This window comes from Xiphophorus maculatus, chromosome 12 (genome assembly GCF_002775205.1).
Source record: "Xiphophorus maculatus strain JP 163 A chromosome 12, X_maculatus-5.0-male, whole genome shotgun sequence".
Classification (NCBI taxonomy): domain Eukaryota; kingdom Metazoa; phylum Chordata; class Actinopteri; order Cyprinodontiformes; family Poeciliidae; genus Xiphophorus; species Xiphophorus maculatus.
In genome coordinates this window covers 25,865,645-25,880,114 of record NC_036454.1, presented here as the reverse complement: position 1 = coordinate 25,880,114, position 14,470 = coordinate 25,865,645, and the positions used below count along the sequence as shown (strand labels likewise).

At 39.5% G+C, this 14,470-nt stretch overlaps 1 protein-coding gene across 2 annotated transcripts in view; it reads left to right on the top strand.

Annotated features, from left to right (window-relative positions):
* LOC106699860 (transmembrane protein 132D-like) overlaps positions 1–14,470 on the top strand; it is a 46,951-nt gene that overhangs the window by 7,965 nt on the left and 24,516 nt on the right. For both annotated transcript variants that reach the window (XM_023343185.1, XM_023343184.1), the window contains exon 2: positions 7,039–7,915. In XM_023343185.1, coding sequence (XP_023198953.1) covers positions 7,039–7,915 — 877 coding nt within the window. The remainder of the gene's footprint in view (positions 1–7,038; positions 7,916–14,470) is intronic.

Here is a 14,470-nt window from a genome sequence, read left to right as displayed (position 1 = left end):
TTTATCTCCGTTGCTTGTTTCTTGTTAGAGGGCTGGCTCCCTCTCAGCTAAATTATGACTAAAGCAGCTTTCTCTAAAGGTCTGAATAATAAATAAACGCCCCCCCCCCCCCCCCCCCCCCCCCCCATTTAGACCACAAACTTTCATCTCGCTGTTCAGTAATACAGCGTTGCAGCAATCCTAAACTGAGCATAATTACGTGTCTTACTTGCGGCAAAGAATTGTCACAGTAGTGAGGAGTGAATTAAATATTTAGGATGAAATCAGCGAGGAGTATGAAGACTTGATGGGGTTGTATAAAAAATTTGAACCGTGCCTTCATGCGCTCGGTACATTGTCTGCTTTGATGGAACCTTTTTTTTTAACACACTCAGTGAGGCAAGCACAGAGAAATACATTAATACTCTCAACCTGATCAAGAAAAAAGGAGTAAAAAAAAGCAAAGGCAATATATGTGAAGCGTGGAAGTGCTTCTTGGATGGCCATTTCCAGGGAGTGAAGGCAGACTGACTTTTAATAGGATGACAAAAGCTGAGAAATTGGGATAAATCTGATTTTTCAAAGCAGCTTTAAGAGTTTCATTGGAAATAACAATCCCAACCAATCACTATGCAAGCTTAAGCCTCCCTCAATCTATCTGCCTTTTCTCTCTCCCTCTCTTCTCTTATCCTTCCATGACTCCTCACATGCCACAAGATCTCTACATGTTTGAACATTGTCATGCATTTGTCAGACGTTATATGAGAAGATAAAGCTGTAAAGGTGCTGCGATGCATTTCCAAGGGTTATCAGTTAGACTTAGCCCAATCCGTTGGCATGTAATTTGGTAGTGGTTAAAATGTCACCATGACAAATGGGGACAGGTTTTTTTTTTTTTAAATTTTTGTCTGTTTCTAATTGTGTGGGGTTTTCTTTGTTTGCTTGTTTTTTGAATACTTGATGATGAGCTCCAAGTCTCTGAGGTTGGAAGCCCTTCTTGCCATCATCTTCTCAGCTCCTCCCTCCTGTCAGGACTCACGTTGGCCACTCGGAAATGTTAATTCATTTTGGGCCTAATGCATTTGTGAATTTTCTTAATTTTTTTATCCTATCAATTAGGTTTTTGCAAACTTAGCTTCTACACTTTCTTTCTGATTTGCTCTAACTCAGATACTTCTTCAGAGTTCAGACACAGAAACAATTGGAGCCTTACTCAGGAAAGTAGGGTTGGTTGCAGGAGATGTCCCTGATTAAGTGTTCGATCTAACTTTTTTTAAAAGTCATGTACTGCAAACAGACTACTGAATATGTTGTGAAAAAACACAGACTTAACTGTACATGTGAGTAGATTAGTGCGCATTGATCCATTATCCGGTGTTGGGACAAGGCCTGTCACAATAACAAATTTAGCAGGACAATAAATTGTTCCAGAAGTTATGATATTATTGTTGTTTTGAGACCATGTTCAAGTAACATGATGGTAATAGCAGAAAAATGCAAGAAAAGCCTCCCAAAGAACAATATGCTTCAATTTCTAAGAAACATTTTACACTGGAACTGCAAGACTATTTAAGTATCAAAAACAAATAAACAAAAAAAAACAGAAAACAGAAACAACAAATAGAATGAATTATGATGTTTCTGTAAACAACATTGTCCTTCAAAAGAAGAAGAGAAAGAAAAGAGACCAAAGCACCAGATTGAAGACTTTTGTCATCCAACTTTTGGCAGAAAGAGAGAGAAAAGAGAATCATGGATATGGAAATTATTGAGCTTGTTTTAATTTATTATGCGATTAACTGATTTACTGCGACAGGTGTAAATGGAAACTTGTCATTTGAACTGGAATCTGATTTGACATCATGCTAAAGGCCCACATCACGATGCTGCCAACAGGGACCTAGGCCTGTGGATAGGACAATGCTTTAATCTACATAATATTGTGTTATGTCCCTGATTAAATTGAAATCTATATGCACTTGTGCCTCTACCATACATAAGCTTGGACAAATCTCTTTCAGCTGCAGATTGCCCCTGAAAATTTAACTTTCAATTAACTTATTGCAGGATTTTTGCCAAACTAACAAGTGTTAAGTGTGTGTCCCAAGTGAATGCTTAAATGTTGTGCTAACGCCAGTACATATTTTTTGTACTTAAGGACCTCCTCTTTGGGAAAGTATCAGAAGCTAATAAAAAAGCTGCCATGCTCTGTTAAAGATAGCTGCTCTGCAAAGGCGAGCCAGTCAACGGACTAAAAACTCACTGCTAAAACTTGATAAAAGATTCCCAGTGTCACAGGTGCATAATTAGTTCTAGTAGTACCATCTGGGCCTTCGCCAGAGCTTTTTTAATTTCAACATATTGATATCAAGAGAATCACCTTATATGTGACCAACATTTCATCTACAAAAGCACCTGTAACAGCAGTATAAAAGGGGGAAAAAAACAAAAAAACCCCAAAGAAAAACAGATTTTTTCATCTCACTATTTACTAATCAGAATGCAGACACCCATTGCCTTCTGCAAAGCTGTTGGGATGGCAAAATTGTTTTGCACATATGGTAAAAACCATCAGTGCACATTAGGATTCACCGAGGATTTTCAGGCTTTAAGCATTTAATGGAAAGACACAAAGATTGATTAAAACTCTGGGAGAAATGCTTTAAGACAAACACACTGAGCAGATGCAGAAATTAAAAATCTACAGGGAAAAGATTGTTCATTAGATATTGTTTTATCCAAGGTACAAAAAAAAAGAAAAAGAAAAAAAAACACTGATCAAACTAATTTTACAATTTAAAGTAATTATTTATGCTCAGAGATGAGATATAATCCACATCACAGCTTTGTTTCATGTGGCGTTTCAGTGAATAATTTAAAAAACATTACGCGCTGGAATGTTACATTATTTTTAGGTTTTGTATAATTTACATGAACAACCGTTTTTTCCATGGAGGATTGTTTACGAGAAACAAATTGAATGATTTGCAAAGCAAGAGTTGGACTTACAGCACTTTTGTATGAAAAAACAGTTAAAATTACGCATGGAGTTTATTGAAGCTGCTTGGTTTCCTGGGACGGGAGGAAGCTAAGATTTGACTCCACGCGTTTTTTTTTTGCTGAGGCCGTGAGTCTGCGTTATCCGTTCCATAACCAGATCGTTGTACAGTTCAAACGCTGAACAGTTTTCAAGTTCAACCACATAGCTGTTGACTCAACGTGGAGGTGAACAACTGAACATAATCTTCCTTCTTCAAAATCTTATCCATGTTGCGAGGAGCTAAAGAAGAGCTAATATGCAAACAAAGCACAGGGCTCAGCATGGAAGCAGAAGAAATAACTGAAAAACTTTCATTCATGGAGTCTGGGCAGCAAACTGGAGGAACTAGAGAAAACTAGGGAGCTTATATACTGAGGAGAGAGAGAGAGAGAACAACCTTGGACTAAGGTGAGCTTAATTATTGGAATGTTGAACAGCTGGGCAGCTGCTGAGCATGGCAGCTGAGGGAAGGAGACAAACAAACATGAAAAAACACAAGGAAGAACAATCCTAATAGTGGAGAATAAATTACATGCACAATCAGAACAGAAGAGTAAATAAGAAGCTAAAAACTAATAAAGAATACAGAGGAATGAGCTGATGAGGAAAAACTTAAATGACAGCAATTAAGAACAGTCAGAAAACAAACATCAACGCTAACTAAAACACAAACATCAGTGGACTACGACATAGTTGACAAATGGCACAGTGGTTTTAGATTTTAATGCCTCATGTTGGTTTTATCCAGACATATTTAATACGTTTGCGGCCAAATAGCTTTATTTTTTTTGTCGTGCATGATGAGGCATTTGCCTCGTCTGTGTGGCGACAGCAACGCTCTACTTAGAATTAAAGTTTCACATTTGGAATTGGTTTTATTTCTTGATCAGCACCCTTCGACAATGTAAAAAAAAGAAATAAAAGATGTTCACTGTGGACACTGCTGCTGGTGTTTCTTGGTTGTTCTTGAGCATCCAAACCAGTTTCATTCAAAGGTAAAAGGTCAGAGTCAGGTTGTTAGAAACTTGTCAACATTGGGAGCTCCAACACGACGTTGATCCGAAACACACATTAAAACTTCTTTTAAAAGTAGTAAGAAAGTTGATTTACCTAAACCGTGTCAAATTTAATACAAAAAAAAACAAAGAAAATGATCACAACACAAATCTTCAATGAAGTGAATAAAGTATGCGTTTTTGGCTGGTTTTTTAAAATGCATCTGGCATGGTGTAATAAAGCAGAAGTTCATCTTAGGAGGGGAAAAAAAACTGAGTAAAGACAGTTGGGAGTGTCAGCGCTGATGTGATCCGACTTGGCTGAGGAGCAGAAGCAGCTCAGGAGGAGAAAATCTGAGAGGCTCGAACAGCTGGAATAGTTGGTGCCGCAGATTTGCTTGTATGTTTACCTCCTGAGAGCAAAACTTTCTCTTTTGGAGAAAAATCATCTTGCCGTCTCAGATTGCTTGACAGATATGTGTAATTTTGGCAATGAACAGTTCATCTCCGACCCAGAGCCTGCCATTTTTAAATAGTTCTAAAAAAAAAAAAACCTTGAACAAACAGACTAAGGTATACAAAAGAGCCCTCCTTTAAATGTTGTGGTGCATACTGTATATATACAGTATATACACATATATAAAGACTAAGATTACACAAGGGTAACGAAACCGAGCCGAGGAGATGATCAATCGCGCAGTATTTTGTAACCTAATCAGAGCTACAGAGGTTTTCCTGCTTTTTAGATAAAGTAAGCTAGTTTATATTTACTCCAAATGGAGCTTCTGCCAGCTCTGGGTTCAAACGGCACATCTGTCACTGTGGCCCCTGGTAGGATAAGCCCAGATTCAGGCTCCAGTCTCCTCCTCGCGCGGCGCAGCGCAGCGCCCACTCAGTGAACATGAATGACACTCGTGTCTGTGTGGGCAAGGAAGGAGGGAAGAAGAAAAAACAGAAAAGAAAAGAAAAGCCACGCTGCCGGCTTCTTCTGAGGGCTGCTAGCTTGAAATGGCTGTGACATGCAGAGTGAAGTCAGCGCAGTGTGAACGGTCCAGGCCAGCTTGACAGGCTTTTTAGCTGGAGTGGATGAACAAAGATGAAAAGCGGATGAGATAGATAGATGATAGAGAGACTCATCAGATGCCAGCAGCCATGAGGGGACATGACGAATGATTCTGCTTTAAACCTTCCGAACTGGAGGCACAACAATCAATAATTCAGGGATAAACACACGCTATGTGGCATCTCTTCACATTTCACAAATGCGCGGGGCACAAATTTTGTTGCCGATTTGATCTTTTTGACGATGCTGTGGACGTTTGCGGTTGCACGTCAATTCATAGGAACACGTTTGATTCCTTGTCGGATGTGTTTTTACGTGCTGTGAGATGCTTAGTGCTGTTGGTTTTTATTGCATTAATCAGATGTTGTTTTTATTATCACCAACTAGGGAAACACGATTTAGTTTTGGGCCTGCTGTTGTATTTTCTTATAGTTCTGTTTAAAAAGACATTAAAATAAAATGAGCTTTGAATCAAAAGGCAAAAAAAAAAACTTTCAGTAAAGATCAGATAATATTTATTCTGCTGCTCTCATGTTTGCATGAAAAAGCCCAGAAATAACTTCTTTTTGTCTTTAAAGTCATTGGTGTTACTATTACCAGTGTTATCTTCTGAATGTTGTTAGCTCATGGAAATGAGAAAAAAACACACACTAAAGGTAAGGTTAAAAAAAAAAAGCATTCTAAACTATAATCTTATAGCCAACTTTCCTTTGTTAAAAATAGGACTTAACAATGATGTAGTTACACAATAATAATTATAATTACATAATAACTTAGCAACATAGTATTCCTTTTGTCAGATACAGAAAAATTGTGATCCTGAAAAGGAAATGATATGGTATAATGACAGACAGGGGGGAAAAAAAGGATTCAAAATGACATAATTATACTGTTTGGAAATGACTGAAACTAAATTCTTGTGTTATGCAAGAAAAGCTTGTTTCCAAGCTTTGTTTAAAAAAATTGATGCTTTCAGAAGTTTGAAAGAAAAAAACTGCAATCAAGATCCTGATCAGTTCATTCAATGCTGCTTAAACATCAAAAAGGAAAAGAATGGTGTTGTTCCCATCCTGCACCTTTACCAAAAATATTCAGGTTATGACGGGAAAACAATCAGAAAGAAACAATAAGCTTGTTTAGATTGAGGGCGACACCAATTAGAAGTGAATAGCTCATTACTTTTTTACTAAAATATACTAAAATAACAAAAAAAAAATATTAAGGTGTCCGTTTAATGAATTCATAACATTTACAATTACAGTTATAGATCTTCACCATCTCGCAGTGTGAACTCTGGTGTCTGTGAATCAGCCCACGTCTCCAAAAGTTACAATTATCCCATCATAGTAGCACAAAGCGTCCGGAGGTAATTTAGCTCACCTTTAAAATACGAAGTAAACTTCTAAAGGAAAAAAAACTTATAGGAAAACTGTGTTGAAAAATAAATTTTCAATTGCCATTTCTAATATTCTACGCACTCCCCTGTTTTTTATTGCTATGCCTTTTTCTGTGCCACACCTATCTGTTTAAGAGACGGAGTAGAAGATAATCATCCAGGTGCACTTTTCCATAAATCATGCACGAACAGCTCTGCCTCTGTTTAGTGGTTGAAAACCCAAGTCGCTCGGTGACTATTAAAAATTTCATTATGATATTGATGTTTTTGAATGGAACGCATAAACTTCTACTAGTAATATTGTTCGCCATTCTTGGTAAGAGAAAAGGGGAAAGCTTAAGGTTTAAGGTTAATCTCTGAATCCTTTTTAATTCTTTGATGCCCTACTCAGCTGATAGGCTGTCCTTCTATGGCCCCTGTGTTAAAGTAGGCAACAGCAGTTTATTACCAAATGTACATGGAAGTGGGGAGGGTTTCTTTGGCTATACATTTTCCCAAACAGTACAGTGTATTTTTGTTTTATTTTCTTTTAGTAAACTGTACGCTACTGTCCTTTATCTTCCAGATCTGAACAGCAAGGAACTCACTGATACTAAGAGTCCAGTGCCTTTCCCTGTCTTCCTGCCGGTCAACTATGAGGTACGGGACGCCGACTACCTCTTCCTGAAGGAGGCTGGGCAGGACTTCATGAGGAACTCCAGCATGCAGAGTCACACGCAGCCCTTCGTTCTTTTAAGAGCCAGCCACCAGCCAGCTGTCAATGCCAGCTACGGTCCCGTGTCCACAGAGAGACTCGTGCCTCTGGATCTGGTGCAGTCGGTGCAGCTCTTCAACGCCCCAGATGTCTTCACATTCAACTGGAAAATCCAGGCCTTCGTGCTGACGCCTCGGGTTTTCTCCTCCAAACCCAAAGTCCGGGTGCTCTTCTACGTCGCAGGGAGGGATTGGGCCAGAAGCGAGGGCGCCTTGGATGAGCTACCATGTGTGACGGTTTATGCTTTCTGGCAAACGCAGGAAGTGAGGGGTTCTTGCGCCATAGGAGGCGAGAGGGGAACTTGCATGGCTGAGCTTCTGCCTGAGCCGGGGTGGTTTGCTGTGGGGTCAGAGGGCACCAGCAGGGAAAGGCAAGATCCATCTGCTGGGAACTCGGTGGAGCTGTACTACCAGGCTCAGCCCAGGGTCAACGGGAAGTGCTTTTCTGTGAACGGAAGTCGGTGGAGCAGCTCGGCGCCGCCGGCCGAATACGTTCCCGTGACTCCCATGCAGAGGATCGGAAGCGTGCAGCTCCTGCAGATTCCCAAGGGGATGGCCACGCTGTCTCGCCTCAAGCTCGGGAACGCCATCGTCATCCGGACGTCGTCCAAACCTCTGAAAAAGACCGACATTGCCACTTTCTACATACTGATGGCCAGCTCTGCTCAGCTGACTAACTTCACTCTCAGGTACAGCTGCGTCTGTTCTTGCTTCAAGTGCCACAGCATGAAAAAGAAAAAAGAGAAAAAGATAGAAACCGGAGACTTTTTTCACTCACAGTATTAGTCATCTTCTCTAATTCTTGCACTAATCCACTAGCATCAAAAATAAGGCCATGTCAGGAGCACAGAGATATAACGTGGATTATGGCATTTCTCTGAAAATATCGCAGTGGTTTTTCAGTGAAGGGAGCGAGATTACTTGCTCTAGTGCTGCCTGATGACATTAAGAGCTGCTTCAAGAGTGGTAGTCATCATGGTTAATGTAGATCAAATAAAGTCACGTGTGACTCATAATTCCTGAAGGGATATATATGCCCAGCGTTTGCACTATGTTGGCGCATGAAGATGGTGCCGATTAATTGCGTGGCTCAGTCAAATTTAAGGCTTTTGCGGTGCAGCTTGTTTCCTTTTTTGACGGCACATGCTCTTTAAGACAAATTTATTCCTTTGAAGGTGTCTGCCTCATCCATAGCTGCAAAAATCACGTGTTTCTGACAGCTGTGATAAAATTACTTTTCTTATCTCCAAAAACATAAATGTTTCACTTCTTGATGTATATTCTTCAGGGGAAAACAGGGCGTTCCATCATTTATTTCACCATTTCAGCTTTTTTCATATTTTCATCTCACACCCCATTGCAACCCCTCACCCAATATTATTGCAATTTTAAGCAAACGGCAGAATTGTATAATTAACTGAAAGGAAAATGATACAGGTTTTGTTTCTTTGTTTGTGTATTACTAAATAAGTCCCACATATTTCACATATTTGCCGCTGCAGGTTTTCTAGTCGATCTAAGTTTTCCGATTTCTGGACTGGAAGTTGTGAAGCCATGGAGGGACTGATTAGTATTCTGCCTCAGCTGTACATAGAAAAAGTTCAGCTTTCATGTCCTCTGACCAGAGAGCCTTCTTTTACATATTTGCTGTGTCACTTATACTATTTGGGTAAAAACTCAAATGGGTCTTTTTCACAGCTTCCTCCTTACAACTCCCCCATAAAATACAGATTTTTGGAGTGTGATGCTGAATTATCTCCTTGCCCAGGCAGCCGGTTTATGTTTTAGAAGGACTAATGAGTGCATCACAAGATATTTAAAGTTTGGGGTATTGTTTTATCTAACTCTGTTTTAAACTTTTCCACACATGTATGGTGTGATGTTTGGTGTTCTTCGTGTCTTTTGATGACATAGCCCAGGACGTGAAAAATTGTTAAATTCTGCATAGGAAGGCAGGGAACAACAACACGACTTACTCTTTTCTCGTGACTTTGTCAGTTTGTTTTTCTATTGTCTCAGAAAGTGACGCAATACAGCAGAGATGTGGCTCAAAACTGGAAGCGGGGTGAATTAAATGCATCCGACCTGCTCTCACAGTTTCATTGATGTTTCCACGGTCATCTGCAGCCTTTTGTTGTCTTTATCCAGTCGGAGATCAAACAGAACCTCGCCGCAGTAACGCTCGATATGCTGATTTCAGCTGTCAGAACAGACGGAGCAGAGATTTGCGCTAACCTGATTACAGACAGATTTATTTTGTTATTATTCAAGACAGGGGCTTCTTTACTCCGAGCAGGTGAATAATGATCTGTCAGGGGGAATGGAAAGCTTTTTCTCAAACAGGACAGTTATAGATTTGGTTGGTTTGAAGAGGTAACGTATCTGTCTGTGTTTTTTGAGCAAGGAGTCCTTACTTAGAACCCAGCAAGAACCCGTAAAGGCTGTTCACCCAATATTTAGTTCCTGGGTACTAGTAAGATACAGTGCCTTCGAAGTGTATGAATACCCTTTGAACTGTGACAATAAAACCACAAACTTCAAAGGTTTTTGCCGAAATGTTACAGAACCTGTTGTAAGACCAATATCAAGTTTTGCATAATTGTAAAGAGAAAAGACTAGGATAATGTAGAATGAATGTCAGCCTATGTTTACATTTAAAAGTCAGAAAAAACTATTTGCACTCATCCCTCTCCGATATCTTTACAAATCCAGACCAACCAACAGCCTTAGTAAATCAACAATTTTGCGAAAAAGAATCCACTTTTGAGTAACTTAAGCTCTATAAATAATAAAATTTTTCTATGAAGGCTTCAGTGTTTTGCTTTAGTGAAAGAGCATAATCTCAACTACAAACCTACTATGACATGAGCATCACCTACACTGACAGGCCCAGCAAGGAGAGCATTAATAGATTTAGATATAGCCAAATATCTAAATCTTTGGCTAGATCAAAGATTTAGCTATCTCTGGTAACTCTGGTGCCAACTCTGGAGGAGCTACAAAGATTCCCACCTCAAGAATCTGTCAACAGGACAACTACAGTATTAGTCATGCACTCCACAAATTTAGCTTTTATGAAATAGGAAAGGCATAATTGAAAGACACACATAAAAATGCCTTAGTTACAGTTTGTTTCAAGCCATGTAGGGGAAACTGCATACATGTGGAACAATTTGCTCTGGTCAGATGACAACAATTTGTTATTTTCTACTGGCTGATTGTAGAAAACTACTACTCTGAACATTATTCCCAGAGGGAAACATGGCAGTACCAGCGTCTTGGTGTTAGAAGTGACTTTCTTCAGCAGGGAAAAGGAAAGCAGGCCGATGTCAAGACGGATTAAGTTAAATATAAAACAATTCTGGAGGAAATTTCATGTTAGAGGGTGCAAAGGACTTGAGGCTGGGGCAGAGGTTGATCTTAGCAGGACATCAACCCAAAAGCTCGCAGGCTGCATGTGAGGTCAAAATGTCCAGTCAAAGTCCTTAAATCCAATTGAGGATTTTAAAACTGATGTGTACAGAGACTTTCCGTCCAGTCTACCTGAGTGTGGGTTATTTTGTAAAGAAGAATGGGTGAAAATCTTTTGTCTATGGATGGCAAAAACTGGCATTGATTCGAACCAAATGCAGAAACCAAATTGCAACTGCAATTCAAATGACTTGCAGTTGCAAGTCTGAATAAAACCAACAAAAAGAAAACTCTCGAAACCACGCATTGTTTTTATCCTCTCCACTACTTTGAGTTGGAGAATCCCAATGAAAATCCCAATGAAATACCCCAAATCTTCAACTGTGACATGTTAAAATACAGAAAAGTTCTAAATGGCATAAATACTTTTGCAGAGATCTGAATTTTGCCCTATGTTTCACATTCGACACATCGCTGGTAATGAAACCCTGACAATGTTTTGTTGAAGATTTTCATTTAGTAATCCTCTTCCCAGTGGGACTTTTGAAAAAAAGACAAACATGGACTTGAACAGTTGAGCACATTCAATGAGAGATAGCAAAAAAAGCATCAACGTCAAAATGTTTCATCCTACACTTCTTCAAGTTTTGAAGAATATTTTTAGGGAGAATCATTAAATGTAATAATATGTAGCTTAAAAGGTTAGGACATCTATTTGTCTTAATTATCTAGTTTTCTTTTCTTCCCGTCTCTTTATTTTAGCTGAAGCAATGAAGCCAAAAATGAAAAGTTAATTTCCCGCCCTCTTCAACATGTCACTTTTAATTATTGCCGCCTTATCTCATTTACTTAGTCACCCAAAAGAAACCCAAATTAAAATCAGATAACCGTGATGCCACCTCACTTCCTCTTTTTTCCTTTTCTTCAGTTCCCTCTAAGCCTCCTGCTTTCTGCATTCGGTTGGAAGACTGACAATATTACTTGCAATCCTTTTAGTAAGCCGTCATGTCTGCACTGTAGGTTTTGGTGACTAGACTCAGAAATTTCCGTTTTGCATCATCCTATAATCACCGTGCACTCCGTGTGCTCATTCCATTTCCACGGCAACACGTCGCCATGCTAGCCCATCTTATCTGCATATTAACAAGCTCTGTGCATCCAGACTTCAACAGATGTCTGTGTGCTATATCACTGTCTGCATATCCCATTAAGCTCTCCTTAATGTTCTCTCATCAGCATGATTAACGCGTTATTGATCTCTATGCCCAGAGTCGTGGGATATTTAAATTTAAAGTTGACCGAGGGAAAAAAAAAAAACAACAAAAAAAGAGCATCTGTTTCTCGTTTTAAATCTCGAATAAATCAGTTTTTTCATGCAACTCTATCGCTTTCATCAATTAGAGTATTTCTTTTACTTGTGAAATTAAAAGGCATTGACTGTAAACCAAAGGGGTTTGTTTAGACCTCTTCTTCGCCTGTTGAATCATCTTAAGGAAACGTTCAGACATGAAATTAAATTTAGCCGTCTTTCTCTATATGACATGGTTTCCGCTAAGCCTTTCAACCTGGATATCTAATCCTTCATCTGTGTAACAAATGGGGTTTTTACATCCATTTTGAGGCCCGCCGTCCCTGCCATCTGCCAGGAGCGCTGGCATGAAGGTCCCCCCGAACTCCCCCGCTCCATGAGAACGATAAGCACGTTGTCAATGGCTCGCCATCAGACTGGCTAAACGTTGGACATTTGCCTGCATAATTGATGACTGCATCTGTTTCCGATTTCGTCGGGGTTTTGCTGGTGGTGCTGTGGCCCCCGTGAGCAACGTGTCCACACAGTTAGATTGGAAAAATCACAGCGTAGAAGAAGCAATTACAAACCTTATGGAGCATCTCCATATTGCCATTAATAATGGAATACATAGGGGGTTGGGCATCCAGGTTACACCAAGGAAATAGTCTAGCTTCTGCTTAATGGAATTTTTAAATAATCTCGTCGTTTCGTATCAGTCTGGAAAACACTTCATTTTTAGAGTTAAGTCTGTCTGCAAAGCTGAGCTGTAATCCAAAATGTCATGACATGGGTGGATTTGTAAGTAATAGGTTGTATACGTCTGTGTTCCAGTTCTCATCATTAGCACACTGGCACAGCGTCCATCAAAAACATTCACACTCAGCTGCAGCTTCCAGTGCTTTGAACACTTTTGCCATTGTTCTTTGCAAGTGTCTGAGGGATAGTTTTACTCTGTTGTTACAGGTTCTCATCTGGATTTTGACTCGGCCAGCAAACACAAAGATATCCTCCAGTATAAATCAGTGGTTCTCAGACTTTTTACAGCGAATACATCCCCAGTAAACAACAGGTGACCATCTTGATAGACATTTTAAAACAGCGATGCAACAGGATTTGGACTTGTTCAGCCGCATTAAATGACAATGACAAGAAAAACAAGCATTGTTATCTTTTGATCGCTAGTTCATAGGTTGAACAGCGTGGTTTAAAAATGCATTTTGTTTATCCAAAATTTGAGAGTCTAAGGTCTACAGTTAGAAATATTTACAAAAAGCCCCATAAAGTTAGAGCGGTTTCTTACAAACACTGACCTCAAAATCCAATATGGCTTCAAAAGTGCTGAAACACTGAGTGCCTTTAAATCAAGGCTAAACCCCCCACCTGTTTAGAGTTGCCTTTGATTGATAATAAACAGAGCAGTGATTAATATATTTGATGTATATGTGCTTGATGAGTCTGATGATGATGGCATTCTTGTTTCATAATTGGTTACTGTTTTATGTACTTTTGGTGTAAAGCACTTTGAGCCGCCTTGTTGCTAAAATGTGCAATAAAAATAAACTTGACTTGACCTGACTATATACTCCCAATAAAATACATTGAAGTTTCTGATAAAACGTGCAAAAGTACAAGAGATGTAAAGTATTTTTGCAAGACAGGGTTCATTCCATGAGCGCATGTGGAAAATAATTATACCAAAAAAATGAATATTATGTAATAGCTGAGCCACTCCTGCCACTCATATCTTACCTGGTCAGAAAGTGAGATGGATGGCTGTTGCAGCACCTGAAAGCTGCCTTTCACACACGCTGTCAGCATGAGTCTCCACAGCCATCCATCTTCTCTGCCCCGGTGCCTCTCCCCACCCGCTGTCTTCCTCTGGGCCCATTAAAACCATGGAGACGGGTTTCTGTTCCCAACCACTCCACCAAAAAAAAAAAAAAACTTTTCCAGATGCAGGGGAATCCTTTTTTTTTTTTTTTTTACTTTCAAAAAAGGGACTTTAGATAAAACTCCTTGTTACTGCCACTTTTCATTAAGTACACCCTGCTCCACTCGGCCCTAATACATGGAGGTGTTCCATCATGGCAGGCCGCCGTATTCAGAGGCAATTACTAGATTAACCACCCTGTTACGTTTTCTCATTATTACTGTGAATATTCCATCCTTCTTCCCTCGCTGATTGCAGTGCATTAAAGGTTTTAAGGTTTCCCCGATTGGAAGCAAACTGCACATTCACACTGCAATTATTATTCCCTATAGTCAGCAGAACTGCAATTATATCTAAAAGAGCTTACAAATCGCTGGTTCAACTAGCACAGAGCGAAGCAGCTTAAAAGTAAAGAAAAAAAAAGTCAAATTGCAGATTTTCAATAAACATATTGATTCATTGTGGGTGGTGTGTTTTTTTTTTTTTTTTATCTCTAGTATAAAGTGACACCACGCTGCTGATTATCTTAGCCTTGCATACAGATTTGGAGCAGATTTTTGCAGTGCCTCGCAAATGGATCCATACCCCCCTTTTCACATTACATCCACGTTG